We start from the raw sequence: 22,329 nt of genomic DNA, 5'->3' as shown, positions 1-22,329 counted from the left end.
TCCCGCCTCAGTCTATTCCGCCCCTTTTGCTCTAATCATACCACAGGCCCGCCCGCACAACATCCCCGTGGCTGGCTGCCTCGTGAACTCGGTCCGCTGCCCTGCGCATCGGGGCGTCAGTCCAGCCCTCATGCATCCATGCCGCGCCCCGCCCGCCACCGTCTATCAAATTCCGAGTGGAGTTGTCTGCACAATACTCAACTATGAGGTTGACAACCCGACCCATACTGTACCAAAGTATGACACTAAATATACAAATAAACATGGCATCGTTCCTGTACCGACGGCGCCGTCAGTCGTCGTGCTTGGGGCCCCGTCGTTCTCTCACGGACGACCTTGGTTGGCCGGCGCCTGCGACGCTTCTTTCTCGACGTCTTCGTGGTGCTCCTCCTGCGGCTCCGCGTCCTCTTCTTGTGCGAGGTCTTGCTCCAGCTCCTCGGCCTCGGTAATGTGAGCGCCCTTCTCCGAGCTCCTCTTTTCCGGGACCTCGCCGCCGCTCATCTGCCACTCCATGAGCCTGCTGAAGGCGCTCTCGGGGTCGGCCGCGAGCTGCGTGTAGCTGCCAATCTCGGCCACCTTGCCCTCGTTATTGAGGACAATGATCTGGTCCGAGCGCTTAATCGTCGACAGCCGGTGCGCAATCGAGATCGTGGTGTTGTGGCCTCGCAGCAGGCCCGCCAGCGCCTCGTTGACCAACGTCTCTGATTCGGCATCCAGGGCCGACGTGGCCTCGTCGAGTATCAGAATGTCCGGGTCCTTGAGCAGCGCCCGCGCGATGGCGATGCGTTGCTTCTGCCCGCCCGAAAGCTGCGACCCCCTTGCGCCAACCTGCGTCTCCAGGCCGTCAGGGAGATCGCTGATGAAGTTGCAGTTCGCTCTCCGCGCAGCCGAGATTATTTCCATGCGCGACGCGGCCGGCTTGCCATAGGCGATGTTCTCGGCAATGGTCCCCGAGAACAGCACCGGCTCCTGGGAGACCATGCCGATGCGTCTTCTCAGCGACTTGACATTCATCTCAGAGATGTCGACGCCGTTGATCGTAATGGAACCCGAAGTTGGGTTGTAGAACCGGAGCAGCAGCGACGCCACTGTTGACTTGCCTCCGCCAGATGGCCCCACGACGCACACGTTGCTTCCTGACGGGATTTCAAAGCTGAGCCCGTTGAAGATCTTGACGGCCGGCCGGGTCGGGTAGGCGAAGCTGACGTCGTCGAACCGAATGGGCCCTTGAGCAGACTTGACTGGCTTGCCCACGGTCTGGTGGATTCCGGGTCGGCGGTCCTGCAGCTCAAACAGGCGACTAGCCGCACCCACACCCTTCATGAGTTCCGAGTAGAACCCAGAGAGACCAAAGAGACTAGAGCCGGCAAAGGCTGTGTACATCATGAACGACGTCAGGTCTCCGAGGGACATGGCTCCGGATCGCACGAAACTGCCTCCAACGACGAGCATGGCCAGGATGGTCATGTTCCCCGCCCAGCCCGTTGAAGCAAAGAAGGTGGCGGCAATGAGCGACTCTTTCTTGCCCAAGGCAAAGATGCGCCGGATCTGCTTGTTGTACCGGCCGACTTCTTGAACCTCTCCGACGAAAACCTGGCTGGTCTTGATGTTGCCCAAGCGCTCCTCAGCAATCTTGGTCAACGTACCGAGGTTCTTCTGGATCGCTCTGCTGACGTTGCGGATGGCCCGTCCGTAGAAGACGGCACCGATTGCGATCGGAGGAAACATGAGGAGCAGAAGCCCAGTGAGCTTTGGGCTGGTCCAGACCATAATCGCGAATCCGGCGCCGCCGCTAAAGAGAGCTCGTAAACCGTCACTCAAGTTCTGGGTGACAGACTTGCCGACGATCACCGTGTCGGAGCTGAGTCGTGAGATGAGATCGCCGACGCGGTTCGCATCGAAAAACTCGGCGTCCTGGACATACGTGCGCCTGTAGAGCTGGGAGCGGAGCCGTGCGACAACCCTCTCGCCAACAATGCGCAGGAGGATGACTCGGCCAAAGTTGGCCATGGCGCCAAGGGTCAAGACTGCGGCCAAACCCATGAAGAACTGGTTCATCGTGAAGCCGAAAAGGCGGATATCTTCCGCTTCGCCTTTGGTGGCAAGATCGAGGATTCGGCCGACCGAGAACGGAATGGACATGGTGACACTGGAGGAGATGACGAGGAAGACGAATGCAATGCCGAGCCAGCGGATCTCGGGCCTCGCAACCTTGATGAGCCTCCATATCTCCGCGAACCCGGCTTTGCTCTGCTGCTTGCCCTCCTTGGACAGCTTGGCGGCAAGGTTGACCTGGGCGGCTTGGGTTGCCCGGTCACTCTTCTTGAATTCGTGCTCGGCAGTCTCATCGGGGGCTTCTTGCTTCGGTGACTGCTGTACCGGCTCCTTCGACTTCTCATCCGCCTTCGACCGAGCTTGTTGCGCTGCAAATCCTGTTTGGGAAAACCATCGCGCCGTCGTCGATGTTGGTCCGGCCGGGACGGCGCTGGACGTAAACGGCGGCGCTGTGTGTCGGAAGATCGAAAGGGAAAAGGCCGGCAGAGGCTGTCCACGGCCGGACGATGCGTGCCACAAGCTCCGAGAGTTCTGTAACGGTGATGGTTCGGTCCGGCCAGCCTGTGGACGGCAGCGAGCGACAAAAGGAGTTGCTACCGGCCGAGCGAAGGCTGGAGAGAGGCCCGAGAGTCGGGGCTGCAGCGCTCGGCGCGCCACGCCCGACACCATTTTGACTGATGATGCGCTAAGGGGCGAATGTCGAACGTCGCATCGTCGAGAGTCCCACGGATGGCGATTCGGGGGTGGTCGTGCGCGTGCGAGGTATGGAGGGTTCAAATTTGCGCAGCGTGGGATGAAGTCATCATCGCGGCATTTCCTCACGCACAAGCAAGAGATGGATGGGCGTGGGTGAAGGCTGCCGCCTGTTAGTGCTTTGCTGACTGCCCGCGAGCTGGTTGCAGCGGCCCAGAGAAAAATTGGGGGTGGGCCTCCAGGCGCCTCCACTCCCCGCGGTCGGCCTCGGGTCGGAACTACGGAGCGGCCCCCGATGCGAACACCACACCTCACCCGCATGTCCACTTCCGGCCGCCGAGCCGCCTGGGCTGCAACAACTGCTGCAGCCTGTCGCCCAGAAAGGGCGTTAACTCGTGTAGGCGCCACGCGCTTCAAACAAGTGCAAAAAAAGCGGCTTGCCATCCGTACCTTGGAGCATGCCGCGTGTTCCCCCACGCTGGCCTTGGGCCAGTCTACGTCGGCCCATGGATGTTGTCGCACCAAAGCCCCCGACACGCTGCCGCCAGGTCTTGCATGTGACGGTTTGCTCGTCCGGGCTGGTACGGATACAGCCAACAGCAACCGCTCGTAGACAGCGTGCAATCGTTATCAAATTTGCAGAAACAAGAAAATCATTACGATACAGCTTGTGAATTGGTACATCTGTGTCCGAACTGAGAGCTGAGCACATCCTGGCGCGTCGAGCAGCTCGAGGTATCATGGTTGATGAGACCCTCCTCCCTCCTCCTCCCGTCGCAAGTCCATCGTGAGCCTCACTAGTCCTTTAGCATCGCAGCGACATCAGGATCGATCTCATCGTCGCCACCGAGGTCGGGGAACTCTCCGGAATCATCCACTCGTCGCCTCTTGTTGGATCCGTTAGTCGACACGGGAATCGAGTGATACGACGGGGTTGTGTCCACGGCTGCGCCCTCCGACCCAGCCACTGCCGCCGGCGCAGACGAGCCGTCTTCTCCAGCAGATGGCTCTGCGTTTTCCGCAGACTCTTCATCCACTGAGGGCGGTGTCAAGGCCTCCATCTCTGGTCGGTCCGGCTCTGGTGGCGGGCTTGTAAAGCCACCCTCCTTGGGGGAGCCGTTGCCCTCTGCCGGTCCCAGCGCGCGCATAATGGCCACTTCAACCTGCTGCTTCTTTTCCTCAATCTCTGCCTTGCGCTGCTTGAATTCTTGGGCCGTAGACTTGTCGCTCTCCAGAGCCGCTCTGTTGGTTTCCAACAGCTTCTCCAGGCCAGAGACGAGTCCCTCGCGGGCCTTGACACATTCAGCCACCGCACTCTCGGCATTCGCGAGTGTCTTGAGGAGACCGTTCAGTCGAGCCGCGTACACCGGGGCGGAGGGGACAGCCGTGTTGGGGTCTGTCTGCTTGTCATACTCTTGCTTTGCGGCAGCAGTCGTCCCTTTCAGCGGACCGCCAAGCTTGGCTACCTTCTGATGAGCAGACACGAGAGGTGCGAACTCGCTCGGGATAGACGAGCCTCCCCCAAAGGGCGAACCTGAAAATCCTGGCTTCGCGGCACCACGCGATTTGTCAAGGTCTATATTTCCTGTCAGCAGAACTTCATGGCCAAAGGCGCAATGACGCTTCCGTACCATCGAGCCTGGATTCGATTGCGGCCTGGATAGGTGCTTCGAAAATAGTCCGGTCCTTCCAGACGTCAATCACGCGCCTGAGTTTGGCCTGTATCTCGGCGGGAGCACCCTTGTAGGCGATAGAGGTGGCTTCGGCAACGACAGGCGAGAACGCAATGACAAAGTCCTCTTTGTGCCGTATTCTCGACTGCTGGACGACCTCTGGTAACGCGACAAGTTAGAGAGGCAAGAGTTCAAACCGAATTGGTGAGTCGCGGAGGATAGCCCGCGCGCTGGAGGGCCGGCGTACCGTTTGCGAGATACACAAGGCTCAGGCGCTTGGTGCTAGATGAGTCTTTGAGGCGCTGCATCCACAGCTGCACTGTGCGGTCCGCGTGTCTCCTGGATGCCAACAAAGCTTTAGTTAGCGACAGCAGCGTCCCGCAGCCTCGAGCTCTAAGCTTCTTACCTATGGAACATGATCCATTGAGCTGCAGTGGCAATGCTGTCGTGGCTCTCATTCAAAGAAGAGAGCCGCGCCAACACAGAATCGTCATTGTAAGCCATGTTGAAGCAGGTGCCGGCAACCTAAGGCAGCGAAAACGACCACGGCTTTGAGGCGCTCTTCAGCGTCGACGTTTTGGCCTTGCCAGTCCCCTGGGGGCATAGACTGAGCGGATAGGCTCGAAGAGGTAAGGACTGGAGAAAACGCGGCGCGGACGTGACACGATGGCTCGGATTTCGTGAGTCTCACAGAGCTTAGCTTCGGGGCGTGGCCTTGCTGCGCTCAATCGTCTTGACCAGCCGCGAGGAATCGCGCCCGGCGGAAGGCCTTTAGGTACTGGCCGATGCGAGCCTTTCTACGATATCACCCAGTTGACAAATGTGTCGGTGCGACGTGAATCTCGAAAAGGCAGCGAGCAGAGCTCTTCCGGTTGACGAGGCTAAGGCTGTGCTGTGCATATGCATGTCGTGCAGCTCACGATTCAGGCAGTGAAGTGGAACCAGCCGCGCATGATTTATCGCTATATGCCGTGTTTATGCACTTGGCGCCTCGATAAAAGCATTCCGCGATTGAGCGCGAAGAGCTCCCAGTCAACAACTGGGAAGCTCGATGATGCCCGCTCAGGGGAACCTCGCTGACCGCCCGGCAAAATTCGAGGACCCACCGTAGGAGGTCGCGCGGCGTGGATACGTCGTCGCAGGCAACTGGCGGGCAGCGCTGTGCAACAACGACAACGGAACGTCTCCAGCCATCATCAGCGGCCCGTCTCTCTTTGCATCCCCCACGCCCTTGCACGCGCACTCCCACGCTCACCCAAACGGCACACAGTCACGATGGCCGACCGCTTCCCCTCGCTCGAGGATTTCGATTCCGGAGGTAAGCCCGCCTGCCGGCCCACTTGGTGACAACTTGGCCTCGGGTGCTGAATGAACCACCCGGCAGCGCAAACCGACATCAAGGACCCTTCGGCCGAGCCATCCGCAGACGACTTCCTTGCCCGCGAAAAGGCCGTTCTGGGCGACGATGCGCAGCAATTCGTGACGAGCGACGATGTTGCAGCGCTCGGCGAGCCTAGCGATGACCTCCTCGCTCAGGGAGATGCCGCCCAATCCACATTCGAGTCTCAGTTTCCTGATCTTGCCAGCCCGTCTGCCGTATGTATTGAGACATGGCCAGTTCTCGTGACATTATTCTGACCCGAGGCGCGCGCAGGGCACCGTGGGCGCTCCCGGCGCTACGTCCATTACAGGACCATCCGTGAGCTACAACTCGGGCTACCAAGCACACGCGGAGGATGAGGAAGAGCCCGAGGTCATCAAGGAATGGAGGGAGCGACGGGATGCGCAGATCGCCAAGAGAGCCGAGCAGTTTGCCGCGCAACGAGAAGAGACGATCAAGGAAGCGCAGCAAAACATCGACGACTTCTACGAAAACTACAACTCTAAGAAAGAGAAGGGCATTGCGCAGACACGCAAGGACGCAGAGCAGTTCTTGGCCAACCAAGACGATACGGTGTCCGGAGGAACGAGCTGGGATCGCATTGCCAAGCTCGTTGATGTCAGCGGCAAAGGCACCCGAGGCGGTGCGGCCGGTTCTGGAAAGGAACGCTTCCGCGAGATGCTGACTAGTCTGCGCAAGGACGAGAAGGCTCCTGGTGCCACGGGCTATTAAGTGGTATGGTTGCCGAATGTTGCAAGCGCGAACGCACAGGTGTTCTTGTGGATAAGAAGCCTCTGCTCCAGTGTCCCCAAGCTAGACGACCAGCGGATGCCCGGAGGTTCTGCCATGTATTGTATTGAAGACAACAGGGACACAAACAACGTTTTAATGCCATGATTGACTTGCCATGAGCGTCGTGATTCGATGATGCTTGTAGCTGCTCATGGGTACGCCACATATGGTCTCACTGCAAGAGAAGTCGCAGCTGGCCGCAACTGACCTGTATGTGATCGAACAAATGGAATAACCGCGAGGGGTTTTATTTTGTCCACTCTATAGAACAGTATAATCGCACATGTGCCGCAGTTTGTGCGGCACAGAGTACCTCGTCATCAGTTCGCTGCAGCCCAGCTTAGTCCTTGCCGAACCAGGTGTTGTGGCCCGTAACCTTGCGCCCAGCGGCGTACATGGCGGCTACCGACAAGTCAGCATGTTTGCACTCAGTTCCAGAAGCTATTCACGAACCTCCGAATCCACCCCAAAGAACGACGAGGTATGGCGTCATGTACCAGCGGCTGCGGGAGCCCTGCAGTCGAGTCAGTACGCGGGCCGGAACTTCTCGGGAGGCACCAATGCGATCGTACAATCTTCCAAAGGCGGGTGTGCGCCCTGTAGGCCTGCTGGTAGTAGCGCTGGTGCTCAGGCACCTTGTTCTTGGCGTCGACGAGACTGCAGATAGTGTCAGCTTCGAGCTCGCATGATGTGCTGTTGCCTCCAACGGCTGCTCGGGATTGCAGTTGAGGCGGCGCGGCGGCGCGGCGGCGCGTCCGGTCTGGTGCGGCTCGTCTGGCGATGCTTCTTCAACTTACCCCATCTTGACAGTTGTGCGCGGAGGCGTGCGTGGAGCTTCAGATGTCGTATGTGCGTGAGGGATTGACGAGATGTGGTGACCGAGGATGTCGAACGGCTTCGGATGCAGAAATGAGGCCATTCTGATTGGAGTTGGCGGAAGATGACTCAGCAGGCCATCTGTGGAAACTTTGTGCTGCTCCACCCTTCGTGTGTGAGCGCCAGGATGCCTCCAGTCTTATTAGCTGCAGGACCGCGCGCCGGCACCCATAACGCTGCGTCAGTCCCTCGCAAAACGGACGGCAGAACAACCACGCACACGGCCCGGCGAAAAGGTCCCAACATCCGGGCTTGAACTTTGACAAGACGCAACTTGGTGTCACGTCAAACTCGACCGACCGATCCAATGCGGTGAGACGGAATAGCACGGTGGCCATCACTGGCATATTTGGGATGCGCAAGACCCTGCAGCCTCTACGACGGCAACATCACTCGGCTCTGTTTGCCCTAGAGACTACAATACGCACAACACACGGCCTCCGCATATCGTTTGACCGTGGCGCCGCTGCCCTAGCACATTCTCGCGCTGCGCCCATTGCTTCGACTGCCCGACCGATATGCCACCAGCCATCATACCAAGATGCTGGCTCGCGAAGCCGGGAGTCGCCGAGCCATCGGGGCACGTCGGCACAGCCGTCAGCATGGCAAGCAGACGGGAGGCTAGGGCAGGGTAGCTCACGGGGAAATGAAGGTCCCATAACGGACGCAGCAAACATCGCAAGCACGGGTGATGCCAAAACGAGGCTGCCAGACCCTGGCGAAGTACATCCGGCAGATGTCGAACCTCGGGAAGCCAAGCTCGCCTTGCTTCGCTTGGACCTCAGTCATAACGGCGTTTGGAGCGAGTTCGAATCAATACGGGACCAGGGGCTGCTGAACCTCATCGCCAAGTCCGACGCCGATGCTCTTCGCGACGAGGTCTTGTCGGCTGCATTGCTGGATGACAAGCGCATTGCCGCATTGGTCAACGTGGCTCAGCAGTTATATCTCGAAAAGGGCTTTCAATGGCCAGATCTGTACATGAAGCTCATTCATTCTTTCCTCGATCAAGGGCGATATGACGACGCTGTACGATGGCACTTGCAACTGGCTTCGATACTACCTCCTGAAACAGAAGTTTTCGGTGCTTTGCTCTCAAGCTTCGTCATTGACCCTACTCCGCAGATGCAGAGCACCCTGACCACGATCTACGTCTTCAGCACAGAACGGCAACTGTACGATTTCATTATACCCGCCCTGTTTGCTTCTGGCCAGTCGAAGCTTGCTCGCACGTGGCGGAAGAAGCTCATCTTGTTCAAGGATTTTCCCGTTTCGACATCGGAATCACGGCAGTTTCTCCGATTCCTTGCCAGATACTACCCCTCGATTGAACTGACGGTCGAAGAGGTCGCCGCAGCAGGACTCGACAGCTCCGGTCGTCATGCGGTAGCAGTCGAAGCCGCCGAATCAGCGGCAAATGCGGACCACGACCACCGGTCAGGCCATTATAGTGATGCCCTGGTGGCCAGGTGGTTTGCCAGCACCTGGACGTCTGTTGAATTCGCCATCAACCTGGTCCATAGACTCGGTCTGAAGGTCGTCGGGCCAAGGTCACTTCAGTCACTTGCGCTGCGGGAGGCGAATGCAAAGGACGTTGCAGATCGCATCGCTCAGACCGAGAGACTTGGGATAGAAATATCTCCACAGGCGTACTGCAGAGCGCTGGTGTGTTTTGCCCGACAAGGAGAGGATGACCTGCTCAGCGATTTACTGTCGTGTGATATCCACCCTGACGAGTTTGACGACCTGGAGACACGGCAGCTGCTGATGGCCGCTGCCGTCCGCGAGGGCAATTGGCGGCGAGAAAGGCTATTCCAGCGTATCGAGTGGGCCATCGAAACTGGGCCATCTTCTCGGCGTCTCAACTCGTTGCTGCGAAGCGAGTTCTGTAAGCGCCGGATGGGCCAGACACGACTAGTCCTAGATCGCATGGAGGCATTGAGGGTACGAATGGCTCAGACCAATGCCACGCAGCTCTTGGAGCGTACCTTCGTCGGTCTGAGTCTGCATCCTCCCGAGCGTGCTCGCCAAAGACAGTTCAACGATCCCGTCAACCCCACCTCGCCTCTCAACCGAGCCATCGATATCACGCGTCGCATAGCTTGTCATGACGTCGCTATCCCGATACAGTATTGGAGAGTCCTTCTATACAATCTGGGGCGAACTGGTCGGTTTGAGGAATTGGAGCAGCTCTGCTTGGAAATCACCCAACTCTACCTACCACCCTACGGCGGCTTGATTCCGGTACATGAGAAGGATCTTCCCGCAGCGGCCATGGGTGAGGGAGCTTTTGCGAGCAAAAGGCTGTCGGGGCCACACACACTCCGAAGTGGCTCAGAGACAGTTCGTGGCACAGCAACGGCAAGGAAAACGCCGCTCAACGACGCGAGTGGTCGCGACTCGGTGGAGAGCTTGTTCATCCGGCAGGTTGAGAACATGGAGCGGCTGGACAGGAATTTGTCGCCAACCTCCGCATGGACCAATGGTCCCACCAATGATGTTACGGATGATCACATCGAGATGAAACCCAAGGAGAGCTTCAGCGATTGGATCTGCCGCCGGAGGCAGGGTCAAAGCAGCAAAGCGGAATCCAGTTCAACAGATAACGACGGCAAAGAGGACATACCCGCGGACCTGCCATTCTCGCATCGGGAGCATCCTGTGCAACTGATCTTCGACGCACAGTTGCAGCGTGCCATTGTGCGCTGGGGCTTTGACCACACTTTGGCCGGACGGCCCAACGCTCCCTCTTTGCTCGACATCGAGTGCCCAGGAACAGTGGACTTCGATGTTGCCTGCGGCGTGCATCTACTCGCACTTTTGCGGGATCAGGGGGTTCTAATCGACATGCAAGTCCTGCGGGCGACGGTTATATCCCGCATTGCACTCGGTCAGGTCCCTGGGCGGCGCAAGGACCGGTCCAGAGACGTCAATGAAATGTCACTCGAAAACTTGAAGAGACTGGTGGATGAGGCGTGGGGCGCGGAGATTATGCCAAGCTTGCCAGACATAAAGAGAGAGCTTGAGCGGCAAAAGCCCAAGCTGTGGAGTCGATACCCCAAATTGTTCGGCAAGATGTTTGACCAGAGACAAAGGGACGGGGAGGGAGGAGCATGATAGCACTATCGATCATAGCTGTCGCAGGGCGTACATGACCAGTATATGAACAGACACTCGTACATAATATGTATATATAGCAGATACCCAAACCCCCATGACTCCAAACTCCCGCGGCTAAGTCACGTTTTGTGACACGACATATGTACACTCTATAGCTACAGCCCCGTGGGCCGTGACACGGTTGTCGCTAGTAGTCCCGACCTGGCTCAAGAGTCGTGCTTTTTCGGCTTGATCAGAAGAAGAATAAAAAGCCCCACAATGATGAGAATCAAGAGCAGTATTATCTTCCTCTTGGTCGTTTTGCGTTGATACCCCGACGCAACCTTTAGCTCCTTGTCGGCCCCCTTGACGTCCTCGTTCATTCGTTCAACGTTATAGTCAATCCTGTCCAGCATGGTGCCTTGGTCGATGATCATTGTTTGCAGGTCTCGAAAGAGGTCAGACAGCTCGATGATGCCTTGCGCAATATCCTCGATTTCGCGTTCCCGTTGGGCAATGGCGGCGTCGTTAGAATGAAGCATCTTCTGCTGCGTTGCTGCCTGCAGCGTTGACTGGGAGAAGGAGCGATCGGCATCCGACTCTAGTAGTGATGGATCTAGGTACGACCCGGGTTGCGGTGTCGATGACCTCTCGGCGGGGCTAAACGTGCCGAGCCCTCCCATATCTCGAAGTTCTAGAGGACCCACGATGTCAGCAACTGGCATAACAGTTCGGCGTGCAGCTAGCCAGGGATAGAACACACTCTTCAGATAAGCACTCTGCTTCTTGCGAAAGTTGGCGCTTGCTTCCTGTACCCTTGTTGCCAGGGAGATCTGGATGTTCTTGGCCATGGTCTCTTCGGCTCTTGTGATGGTGCCGGACTGTTTGGACTCGCGCACCATCTGCTCGACGCGCTGGATACAGCGATGGCACTCATGGAAGCCCTTCGTTATCTGCTGGGTGAGCTTCTCGATCTGTGACTCCTCTGCCCTCTTGGCCTCGTCGTCGTTGAAGCCCGGGAGAACGTGCTTCTGATGCAGCTTCTCCAGCTTCTGGCCCTTTGTCGCAATGTCCGCAAGAAGCTCGGTGATCTCGTCCGAGACGTCGGCCCAGCGCGGCGGCAGCAGGTCCATCTCGATTACGGCGTCGCCATCGTCCTCAAAGGCGCCGCTCGAGAGCAGCCCGCGCCGGTCCTCGTGCGCATAGCTGCCGCTCGAGTAGGCGTCCGAGTAAGGGCCTGAGGCCGATGCGCCGCCTCCTCCGTACCCGCTGCGCTGTGTGGGATGATGCGCGTACGACTGTCGGTAGGAGATGTAGCTGCAGAGGTGGATCGAACGGTCAGTCAGGGCGCAAAGTCGACGGCCGAGGAAGCAATGGATGTAGACGTACAGGTTAGTGCGGTCCCGCCACATGGCGGACGCAAGAGAGGCGCGTCGCAGTAGTCAGGAGGGGAGCCGAGTGTCGACGTCAAGCCGAGAGCAAACGCTGGTCGAGGGTGCTAGTGGTTGCAGCTTCGCGCGAATCTGGGGGAAGCTGTTGTCGTTGTCCGGAGGTTGTGTGGAATAGGTAGATGGACGGGAGTGGGAACTGAAGCTCGGCCGGCGCACGTCGGCGGCGGGTACCTAGGTACCTTCACCTAAGGACGGGACCACCTAACTGTGAGGACCAGCAGCACCTGGGCAGGAAGCGCTGATGGGGGACCTTCCCTAGCGGGTGCGAGCTGAGGTGCCCTGGTGTCATTTCAGAAGGAGGAGTGCTAGGGGCACAACCACTTTTTGCTAGGTGCACAACCCGTCCCATAGACCGATGATTTCTAGCCAATCCCGTGCCGCACTGCCCGCCACATCGCAAGCATCAGTCACTACGGGAGCAACCGCAAAATACAGCAACAGCAGCAGCAGCAGCAGCAGCAGCAGCAGCAGCAGCAGCAGCAACAGCAGCATCAACTTATCGCGGCCGGCGCCAAAGCTAGGGACGGCATCGTAGACGGCATCGCAGGCGGCAGCGCAGGCGGTAGCGCAGGTAGTAGCGCAGACGGCAGCGCAGGCGGCGGCAGCGCAGGCAGTAACGCAGGCGGCAGCGCAGGCACGTTCGGCGCCCGGCACGCCTAAGACTGGATCGCAAACCTGATTTCCGAACATTGCTGCGAAACGGCGCAAATGCGTTTTTCGGGTGAATTGAGCCCTGCCGGCGCCGTAGTAGCGATATAACGATGAGATATCGGCGTGCGTTGCGACACGGCGCTGCTATCCCATGCCTGTACACCAAAATTGGCTGGCGCGGGCTGGTAGCGGGGCGCGGACCTAGAAATGGGGACGGGTTGTGCACCTAGCAAAAAGTGGTTGTGCCCCTAGCACTCCTCTTCAGAAGAGACGTTCGCCCGTTGCGGAGCTGACGTAGCCACTGTGGGCGTACGGTGCGCACATGGCTATCTCCATCGTTCGCACGTTAGACCTTTGAGCTATCGCTGGTTTGTTTACAGTGCACGATTGCCTCGGATGGCACCACTAGGTACCTAACGTAGTACTTACCTACCTAAGTACCTAGCAGTTACTGCTAGGCAGGTATCTTGGTGGGCGGGCCCAGTGGCCTACGTACCTGGCCTGGAAATGACAACCTTGGAAAGAACCCGGCCCGACCTCACCTACCTGGAGCTGGTGCCCAGCAGAGACCACCTGAAGCTGCCCGCGCTGTGTGCCCTGAAGTTCCCGGGCAGACTGTCTGGGCCCCGTCCTTCCCGTCTAGCACCTTGAGGTGCGGCCTCGAAGGAGTGCATGAAGCTCTCGGCGCCAGCTCATGCTGCTGGTGGACTCGACGCTCGGCAGATTCACAATCCAGCGCAATTCGTACACGAAAAAAGACGACAACCCGAAGCATGGCAATGCATTGACACAAAGTTCACGTGTTCCACTTCGGGGGTGATCTCCCACGGCAGCGCTGTGCGCCCCTGGCAGAGGCGCGGTGGCCGTCAGCCACTGGAATCAGCAGCAGCTGAAAGGACCTGCTTGCTATGTAGCAGGGTGGACGTGGCAGTCCAGCCCTGGAGATGGGAGGACGGGACTCAACGTGTTTCGACTCCAGGGGGCCCAGTGCGCAGCAACGGGCCCGATGGACGCCTCCCCAGTCTTCCAATATGGCCCGCCAGTAGGACAGGGGCCCGGACGCCTGCTGAGACCCAGTATTTCTGCCGCGCTGCCAGGTTTGTCCTCGAGCCTCCCCCTACCTTGCCCTTGGTACTCGGACCTTCAGGTTCTTATGACTGTGCTCCTCCCCCTCCCACCCCACGACGAAAAGCTGCCCACCGTTCGAGCCAAGACGCCACCAAAACCTCCCTCTACTATCGCACACGTCAACACCATCGCAATCAACCCTTGTGATCGTCACCGACTGCGATATTTGCTCCCAACCCTTTGCCCGCCATGGTGAGTGTCGCCCAATACTGCTGTCCCTTCTCGCTGGCTGCTCTGCTCGCTGGGGATTCTAGCGGTCGTCACTTCCCCAACCCCGCCATTCTTGTTCGGGAGGGGCTGTCCGACATCGTGATGTGGAACGGGATTGACGCTGACGCCCCGTGCTTGGACAGGCTGATTCCCTTACCGAAGAGCAGGTCTCCGAGTTCAAGGAGGCTTTCTCCCTGTTTGTAAGTTGATGGCCTCCGACCACCGCGCCCCGTCTCTTCAGCCGCTGACACAACCCCCCTAGGACAAGGACGGCGATGGTGAGTACCTAGTAGCTCGTCGACGACACGCAAGCCGCGCGCGAGCGTTTCCTTGCCACGACCCCTCCCCGACGTCGACAGTATACAGCGCCAGCGTCCATCTCTGAACGCGCCGCTGTGAATACGAATGTGGTCGAATGAATGCGATGCACGTGCGGCATGGGCTAATCGCTTCGTCGCGCAATGCAGGCCAGATCACCACCAAGGAGCTGGGCACCGTCATGCGCTCCCTGGGCCAGAACCCTTCCGAGTCGGAGCTCCAGGACATGATCAACGAGGTTGATGCCGACAACAACGGCACCATCGACTTCCCTGGTATGTCACCACGCACTCGTCGATTGACTGGAGCTTGCCAGGAACCGAGCGCTGACCGCATCGTCGCGTAGAGTTCTTGACCATGATGGCGCGGAAAATGAAGGACACCGATTCCGAGGAGGAGATTCGAGAGGCTTTCAAGGTTCGATTGACCACAGGTGATACGATGAGACAGCATCGCCCGCGGCTAACAGTGCGCCACAGGTCTTCGACCGGGACAACAACGGCTTCATCTCTGCTGCCGAGCTGCGCCACGTCATGACTTCGATTGGAGAGAAGCTTACCGACGACGAGGTCGACGAGATGATCCGCGAGGCTGACCAGGACGGCGATGGTCGGATTGACTGTGCGTGGCGTGAACCCTCCATCCTCCCCAAGCGCTCGGTTGCTAACGGCTGTAAAAGACAACGAGTTCGTCCAGCTCATGATGCAGAAGTAAAGAAAGATATCCTGGCTTTTCAACGTTTTTCGTGCCCGCCTGTGGCAGGAGCAGACAATGCAGAATACCTACGCAGCGTCGGGTATTCCATGTGTGTGCCGGCAATGGTTTGGCAGAGGCTTCGGGAGTATCTCTCTTCCTTTCATACTTGATACTGGCAAAATTTATGAACGCGGGGTGATCAATTGGTTGATATCATGAGGATTGGTCGTCACCCAACCCACTGGCAGCGGCGCCGTCGGGTATGGGGCCACTAGCGAGTCGAGCCGTCCTCCTCCTCGCGTTGCTTGCAACGTTCTCCTTCCAAGAGTGTGACAGTGCCCGTACTAGAGGCCTGTACGAGGAGCCTGCGCCGTGCGGGAGCGGGCATGGACCCATGCATGAACGTAGAGAGCAAGCCACAGCGTGTACATGGCCTAGCTCTACACCGCAACCCGAGGGCAGAGGTCCAAGTTGCGAAAGCTGAGCATGACGCAGTGATGGCATGATGCTGGCATGGGCGCTGACGTTGACCCTGACGAAATGGCGACACGGCGGCCGACAGAGTCCACAGCTAGATCGTAAGGGGCCCGCACGAGGTCATCCACTCCTTGGGTGAGGAGGAGCTTTGTTTTTGCCGTACGCAGGACCATATACTTTTTGAGCGATATCAGTCAAGATTGAAGAATACATATACAATACATATACCTCCTCCGAGGTGCCTCATATATATTTACGTGGTGTGCCTAGATGACATTGACAGGTTCCAGCACAAATGTTTGTCACTGGTCACCTTGGCTTGTTAGACAAGATGAGCTGCTCCAGGCGGGGAGCTGAAGTGCTGCCCTATGTCGGCCCGATGGTTTCGCCGGCAGCCTTGACAGGTGCTCCCCTCCACCGTCAGCGTCCTCATGCTGGCCAGGCCAATGGAGGTGGACGGGGTCCCGTTGCCCCACGTCGGCCGGTCAGTCGCAGCGGCCAGTGTGTCGCCAATATGCACTGAACAACGTAGAGGTATCAGGGCGTCCTTTTCCCACCAGCAGCTACCGACACACGCCCTCGTCCAGCCCGGAATCGCCCTGCTGCATCCGCAACACCTGCAGCGACGGGCTGGAAATCGCATTCAAGCTGTGCCAGGTGTCCGCTTTGTTCCGCTGCGTCTCGCTCCCCTTGCATCAATCCATCCCCTGCTCAGGCGACGACCAGTTCGCTGGGCCATCACCCCTTCCTCAAGATGAGCTCCTGTACGTGCCGTGCCCGCGCTCCCCGCGATCGCGACCCTGGTCTGACGAAGCATTTCTCTACAGTGAAACAATTTATACGCAATGTCCGCGCAGCCAAGACCATCGCAGACGAACGGGCGGTCATCCAAAAGGAGAGCGCTGCCATTCGCGCCAGCTTCCGCGAGGAGAGCGCTGACCACGGCGTCAGGTCGGTCCACCGCCACGCCTTCTACGAGGGCTGTTTGCGGCCTACTGAGCTTCAATCTCTGACATAGCCGTAATAGACGTAACAATGTTGCCAAACTCCTATACCTCTTCACCCTCGGCGAGCGCACGCATTTTGGCCAGATCGAGTGCCTGAAGCTCCTGGCATCCCCCCGCTTCGCCGACAAGCGGTTGGGTCACCTTGCCACGAGCTTGCTCCTCGACGAAAATCAGGAGGTACTCACCTTGGTGACGAACTCTTTGAAGAAGTACGTCGGTCTCGGGCGCGGAAGGCAGCTGGATCTCCTTGCTAACATCACCTGCAGTGATCTGGGGCATTCCAACCAATACATAGTCGGCCTCGCCCTCTGCACGCTCGGCAACATCGCGTCCGTCGAAATGTCCCGAGATCTTTTCCCCGAAATCGAGACACTCATCTCCACATCCAATCCGTACATTCGGAGAAAGGCGGCGCTCTGTGCCATGCGGATATGCCGCAAGGTCCCAGACCTGCAGGAGCACTTCCTGGAAAAGGCTGCCCACCTCCTGGCGGACAGAAACCATGGTGTGCTTCTCTGCGGACTTACCCTCGTAACAAGCCTTTGCGAGGCAGACGAAGAGGAAGGCGGAGAAGAGGGCATCGTCGAGAAGTTTAGACAATTCGTCCCCGGGTTGGTCAAGACCCTCAAGGGTCTGTCGACATCAGGCTACGCGCCGGAGCATGATGTCACAGGCATCACGGACCCCTTCCTCCAAGTCAAGATCCTTCGGTTGCTTCGCGTGCTCGCGGTCGGGGATGCTCACACGAGTGAGCAGATCAACGATATTCTTGCGCAGGTCGCAACGAACACGGATTCGTCCAAGAACGTTGGCAACTCTATCCTCTACGAGGCTGTTCTCACGATCCTCGACATTGAGGCCGACTCGGGTCTCCGGGTCCTCGGCGTGAACATTTTGGGCAAGTTCCTCACCAACAGAGACAACAATATCCGCTACGTCGCCCTCAATACACTCATCAAAGTCGTTGCGATCGAGCCCAACGCAGTCCAGAGGCACCGGAATACAATCCTGGAATGTCTGCGAGACCCTGACATCAGCATAAGAAGGAGAGCTCTTGAGCTCAGTTTCACGCTCATCAACGAGAGTAACGTCCGAGTGCTCATCCGGGAGCTACTAGCCTTCCTCGAGGTAGCAGACAACGAGTTCAAACCCACCATGACCAGCCAGATTGGCATTGCCGCGGACAAGTTTGCACCCAACAAGCGCTGGCACTTCGACACGATGCTCCGGGTCCTATCATTGGCGGGCAACTATGTCAAGGAGCAGATCCTGTCCTCCTTTGTTCGCTTGATTGCGACAACGCCGGAGCTCCAGACGTACGCCGTTCAGAAGCTGTACACCAATCTCAAGAAAGACATTACTCAGGAGAGTTTGACGCAGGCCGGGGCTTGGTGTGTAGGCGAGTACGCCGATGCCCTACTTAAAGGCGGGCAGTACGAGGAGGAGGAGCTCGTTCGAGAAGTCAAGGAGAGTGACGTTGTCGACTTGTTCACGCTCATCCTGAACAGCAGCTATGCCACGCAAGTCTCCACCGAGTATATCGTCACGGCGCTCATGAAACTCACCACGAGGATCACGGACGCGTCGCAGGTGGAGCGGGTCCGCCGTATCCTGCAGACGCACCAGACCAGCCTGGATGTTGAAGTGCAGCAGCGAGCCGTCGAGTATAGCAACCTCTTTTCGTTCGATCAGATTCGCCGCGGTGTGCTGGAGAAAATGCCGCCACCGCAGATCAAGGAGGAGTCCAGGGTCCTGGGTCCCGCGCCGACGAAGAAGGCGAAAGCGGCGAACCGAAAGTCCAGGGTCGTCAAGCCCACGGAGCAGGATCTGCTCGACATCATGGACGCCCCGGCGGCAGCTCAACCCACGAACGGCTCCCAGGCTACAAACTCTGACCTTCTCGCAGATATTCTTGGAGGTGGTGGTGCGCCGGCTCTGGGCTCGGGACCAGCCTCACCTGCGCCGCAGCAGTCGAATACGTCGTCTATCATGGACCTGTTCGGCCCAAGCCCGGGGCAGTCTTCGCCGTCTCCTTCTGGCGGCTCCGCTGGCCCTGATATCCTGGGCTCAGCCGCCTCACCCCCACCGCAACAGCAGCAGCACTCGACACCTCAGCCTAGCGGGATCCCTTGCTACGACTCCAACGGCCTGAACGTGACGTTCCAGGTTCAGCGTAACGCCGAGGGCACAATACAGGCCACGGCCAGGTTTCTGAACACGACGGGCTCCTCGACTTTGTCGAACGTGGGTCTCCAAGCTGCGGTGCCCAAGTCACAAAAGCTGCAGCTCCTCAGCATCTCGTCCACAGAACTGGCACCCGGTGCCGTGGCTACACAGATGATGCGGGTAACTGGTTGCAAAGGAGTAAGTGTTGCGTAGCATTTTGGGTCGAGGGCCGCTACTGATCGATGACACAGCCACTCCGATTGCGCCTGCGTATTGGATACACACACCCCACGGCGGGCCAGGTGTTGGACCAAGTGAACTGGACCGAGCCATCATGAGATGCCTCCGAGAGACAGACGATGCGACGAGAACATCGAGACGTGGCGAAGTAGCCTTGAGGGGCATCAAGGCTGTTGCGTGGAAGGGAAGCAAGGTGACGCGGGGTGACGCGGGTGTATTGGCCATGCAGCGTCAAGTTGCCTGTCCCCCCCTGTGAAGATGTGCCAGGCAGTGTCGTCCTTCCCAACCAGTACTGTTGCCGAATGGTGAAGGCTGCTTCGCGGAGTGCACACAGGGCACCCGAGTTTAGGAAAAGACTAGACGAAACAAGAATCCTATTCCCAAAATACCAAAGTGGCGTCGCCGCCATTGTGCTCGCATAGTTATGGGTTCCGGTAGTTGGGAAACAGGACGCATCTGAGTCAGTGCCGTGTGCATTGAAAAGGGGGCGTCCCACTCGTGGTATAAACCACCAGTACAGCAGAATCCCCTCATTCCCCATCATCAGCCACAACCATCTGCAAACCCACCATTGCTGCTTGGACGGAAAAGTAGAGTCCTTCGCTTTCTATGTTGATGAAAGCCCTGAGATCAAGCATCGGCATCTTGCAGCGCGGCGACACCCGCTCACTCGTCCATCTGGGTTCCGTGTCGTCATTCTGCGCCGGCCGTCACCCACAACGGACCATGGCCACCGCGGCCAGGACGGGGCATCTCGAGCGGACGGCAGAGGAGCCGCGGGATAGGGTAAGTTCTTGCGGAGTCTTCACCGAAAAGAACTCCATAGCTCTGTGCTTTATGAGTCGTGCGCTGAATCTCGGGACAGCGACTTCACGAGGTGAGGCTCAGTCGGGTCGATCAGGTTAACGAGCGGATACGGCAGTTTCGCCTCGAGCTCCAGTCCGGGCCAGCAAAGGTACGATGACCCCCAGATCGTGTGTCCCCGGAGCCCGTCAACTCCTCGGTACCTACTTGGATCAGATACCAGGCAAAGCTGACCCTTCCGCGCCGTGCAGTTCCTCCCGGGCCAGTGGCTAGACACGTACGTGCCCGGCATCGAGAAGGCAGGAGGGTTTACCATCACGTCCACCCCCTCCGCTGCTGCCGGCGAGGTTGTCGGTGCTGCGACGCCGCCATATCTTGAGCTTGCCGTGCAGGAGTCTCCCGGCAATGAGGTAGCGGCATGGCTCTGGAGGGCGCCCGATGAGATCGTGGGGGCGCTGCTGCTGGTGCGCATCGGCGGGAGCTTCGTGTTCCCACCCTTGGCGGCGCCATCAGACTCGGGTTCGGCTGCGCAGCAACAGCAGGACCTCAACAACGTCCGGAGCGTGTTCTTCGTCGCCGGCGGCGTTGGCATCAACCCGCTCGTGAGCATGCTAAGCGCTCTCGCCGAAACAAGTCCTCTTCATGGTGGCGGCGGCGGCGACGCGCTCCATGTCAGCGTTTTGTACGCGACCAAGATGCCCGCGAGCGGTAATCTAAGCGATGTGCTGTTCATGGAGAGGCTCGCGAAATTGTTTGGCGAGGGGCGCTTGAAGGGCCTGCTGAGGATCTACGCCACGGATGGTACAGGAGCACGTCTGCCGCCGGAGGGGACGTGTGAGCTGCACGGCGCCCAGGTCAAGATACGCCACGGCCGCATTTCCGAGGAGCAGGTCCGGACCATGGTCGGGGAGCGGGGCCCAGAAGCCAGTCTTGTGTATATCTGCGGCCCGCCGATGATGACGGATCAACTGGCCGCGGCGCTCACATCGGGGGTCGGGGGCAAGCCCTTCATGGAGCCGGGGCGCGTCTTGACAGAGAAATGGTGGTAATAGAGCATCGCATAGAGGCACCGCACATGATGAAAGTAAACTACGCAGGGGACGAGGCTAGGAGATGAATCAGGCACACGAGCAGGGGGTGGCCCGGGGAGCGCCAGTAACGCAGAGAGTGTGGTATCGTATGTATCTATCGTCAGACATGGCAACATGCAAGTCCTTGCGTCGCCTTTCCTCCCAACCTTTCACGGACCCTGGCTCAATCCACACCTCCTCCTTCTTGCCGCCGTTCGCCGATCCCAAGCCATACGGCCAACGCTCAAGAAAACAAGTCATGTGCTTTTTGCCGGCGTCTTGGTCGATTCGTATCCAACAGCTCCTTTCCGGCGTTGCTACCGCCAAGCTTCTCCGGGAAAAGCTCTCTCGCATTTGCCGCCGCACCCTTGATGGAAAATCCGCCGTCGCCGTCGTGCCGTTGGCTTGCGAGGCCGCGAATGTTGAAAGCGCCGCCTGCGGGGACGTCTGGGGTCGCCACAATCTTGGGCATGTCGCCTTCTGTCAGGCGGGCCGAGCCGATGGAGCGTTCCAGCTGATCAAGCTGCCCTCCCCTACCGGACTTCTTTGTCGGGAACAGCTCCTTGGCTTTGTTGTCGGACGTGAGGCGTCCCTTGATACTTCGAGCCTCGGCGCGGTTGTTGCGGGATGAGCTAGTCCTCCTATCCATGTACGCATCGCCATCACTGTCGCCATTCGCGTCCCGTCTAGGCGAAGCAGACCTGTCGCGTCTCGATGGGCGACCCGAGAACAGTTCCTTGCCCTTGTTCTCTGCAGCATATGACCTGGGATGGTCTTCCGAGTCTGAATGCCGCCGGGAGCGCGTCGGCCGTGGAGCATCGTCGTACATGCTAGCCTCGAACCGTACGTTCTCCTCGTCAGAGTCACGTCGCCTCCGTCCTCCTCTGCGGCTGTCGCCGTCCCTATCTCGGTATCTTGATCGCTGCTCCTGCTGCCGTCGTCGACGCTCCTCTGGGTCATGCTCGGGATGGAGGAGGTAATACCGACTTCGCAGAGCGGCACCTGCTTGTTTCCGGTCACCCTGGGTCGCAAAGCGGACGAGCAGAGATATCTCGGGCCTGCCGTCAAGGGGCTTGGCGGGGAGAGTCTCCCCAGGAGGTAGGGCAGTTGCGTCGGCAACCTCAATCGAGCTCAGAGCAACAATTGCTTCGCGGGCCGTGGATTCGGAGGCGAAGACGATGTTGGCCGAAGTGTCGTCGATCCATTCCACTTTTTCGAGAGGGCCAAAGTGCGACTTGACGTAGGCCTTGATATCGTCTGTGTGCAACGTGTCTAAGCCACGAACGTGGAGCTTTGTCGGGACTATGGAAGTGGCCTCATTGTCGTTCTGGGGTTCATCGTCGACCACCTCGCCCGGCTCCTCTGGCTCGTCGGGTTGCTGAGGTTGTCGAGGGTCAGCGTCGGGGGAGAGGCGGCTGCAAAGAGCGCCGGACTTACGAGGATGTCGTCGGCGGCTGGGAAGTCGGCGAGGGGTGCCTCGTGTGCGCCCTCGAGCGCGTCGCCCATTTCTATATCCAGATCCATTCTGTCGTCCTTGTGTGG

At 58.7% G+C, this 22,329-nt stretch overlaps 10 protein-coding genes across 10 annotated transcripts; 5 read left to right on the top strand and 5 right to left on the bottom strand.

Moving 5' to 3' along the window:
- Positions 1–324: 324 nt before the first annotated feature.
- PLICBS_001282 (ATP-binding cassette permease mdl1) lies at positions 325–2,449 on the bottom strand (the record flags this gene model as incomplete). The annotated part of the gene is made up of 2 exons (XM_065599783.1): positions 325–2,403; positions 2,447–2,449. The coding sequence occupies 2 exons, from the start codon at positions 2,447–2,449 to the stop codon at positions 325–327; spliced, it is 2,082 nt and encodes a 693-aa protein (XP_065455855.1).
- Positions 2,450–3,545: 1,096 nt separating this feature from the next.
- PLICBS_001281 (uncharacterized protein) lies at positions 3,546–4,838 on the bottom strand (the record flags this gene model as incomplete). Its single annotated transcript, XM_018317665.2, has 4 exons — positions 3,546–4,324; positions 4,380–4,580; positions 4,669–4,760; positions 4,828–4,838. 4 exons carry the CDS (start codon positions 4,836–4,838, stop codon positions 3,546–3,548), a joined length of 1,083 nt encoding a protein of 360 aa, XP_018183190.2.
- An 858-nt stretch (positions 4,839–5,696) lies between these two features.
- On the top strand, positions 5,697–6,534 carry PLICBS_001280 (uncharacterized protein; the record flags this gene model as incomplete). The annotated part of the gene is made up of 3 exons (XM_018317666.1): positions 5,697–5,739; positions 5,806–6,017; positions 6,076–6,534. 3 exons carry the CDS (start codon positions 5,697–5,699, stop codon positions 6,532–6,534), a joined length of 714 nt encoding a protein of 237 aa, XP_018183191.1.
- Positions 6,535–6,934: 400 nt separating this feature from the next.
- On the bottom strand, positions 6,935–7,396 carry PLICBS_001279 (uncharacterized protein; the record flags this gene model as incomplete). The annotated part of the gene is made up of 4 exons (XM_018317667.2): positions 6,935–6,996; positions 7,048–7,108; positions 7,167–7,251; positions 7,392–7,396. The coding sequence occupies 4 exons, from the start codon at positions 7,394–7,396 to the stop codon at positions 6,935–6,937; spliced, it is 213 nt and encodes a 70-aa protein (XP_018183192.2).
- Positions 7,397–8,072: 676 nt separating this feature from the next.
- Positions 8,073–10,587, top strand: PLICBS_001278 (uncharacterized protein; the record flags this gene model as incomplete). The annotated part of the gene is made up of 2 exons (XM_065599782.1): positions 8,073–8,101; positions 8,154–10,587. The coding sequence occupies 2 exons, from the start codon at positions 8,073–8,075 to the stop codon at positions 10,585–10,587; spliced, it is 2,463 nt and encodes an 820-aa protein (XP_065455854.1).
- A 209-nt stretch (positions 10,588–10,796) lies between these two features.
- PLICBS_001277 (uncharacterized protein) lies at positions 10,797–11,981 on the bottom strand (the record flags this gene model as incomplete). Its single annotated transcript, XM_018317669.1, has 3 exons — positions 10,797–11,263; positions 11,333–11,886; positions 11,959–11,981. The coding sequence occupies 3 exons, from the start codon at positions 11,979–11,981 to the stop codon at positions 10,797–10,799; spliced, it is 1,044 nt and encodes a 347-aa protein (XP_018183194.1).
- A 2,007-nt stretch (positions 11,982–13,988) lies between these two features.
- PLICBS_001276 (uncharacterized protein) lies at positions 13,989–15,041 on the top strand (the record flags this gene model as incomplete). Its single annotated transcript, XM_065599781.1, has 7 exons — positions 13,989–13,991; positions 14,153–14,209; positions 14,272–14,287; positions 14,477–14,602; positions 14,674–14,744; positions 14,807–14,948; positions 15,007–15,041. 7 exons carry the CDS (start codon positions 13,989–13,991, stop codon positions 15,039–15,041), a joined length of 450 nt encoding a protein of 149 aa, XP_065455853.1.
- A 1,213-nt stretch (positions 15,042–16,254) lies between these two features.
- On the top strand, positions 16,255–18,886 carry PLICBS_001275 (clathrin associated protein complex large subunit; the record flags this gene model as incomplete). Its single annotated transcript, XM_065599780.1, has 3 exons — positions 16,255–16,264; positions 16,328–16,451; positions 16,528–18,886. 3 exons carry the CDS (start codon positions 16,255–16,257, stop codon positions 18,884–18,886), a joined length of 2,493 nt encoding a protein of 830 aa, XP_065455852.1.
- Positions 18,887–19,639: 753 nt separating this feature from the next.
- Positions 19,640–20,766, top strand: PLICBS_001274 (uncharacterized protein; the record flags this gene model as incomplete). The annotated part of the gene is made up of 3 exons (XM_018317672.1): positions 19,640–19,699; positions 19,779–19,868; positions 19,969–20,766. The coding sequence occupies 3 exons, from the start codon at positions 19,640–19,642 to the stop codon at positions 20,764–20,766; spliced, it is 948 nt and encodes a 315-aa protein (XP_018183197.1).
- Positions 20,767–21,031: 265 nt separating this feature from the next.
- On the bottom strand, positions 21,032–22,311 carry PLICBS_001273 (uncharacterized protein; the record flags this gene model as incomplete). The annotated part of the gene is made up of 2 exons (XM_065599779.1): positions 21,032–22,165; positions 22,225–22,311. 2 exons carry the CDS (start codon positions 22,309–22,311, stop codon positions 21,032–21,034), a joined length of 1,221 nt encoding a protein of 406 aa, XP_065455851.1.
- Positions 22,312–22,329: the final 18 nt, after the last annotated feature.

Source organism: Purpureocillium lilacinum, assembly GCF_023168085.1.
Source record: "Purpureocillium lilacinum CBS 284.36 DNA, scaffold_1, whole genome shotgun sequence".
Taxonomy (NCBI): Eukaryota; Fungi; Ascomycota; class Sordariomycetes; order Hypocreales; family Ophiocordycipitaceae; genus Purpureocillium; species Purpureocillium lilacinum.
This window is presented reverse-complemented; position numbering and strand designations above follow the sequence as displayed.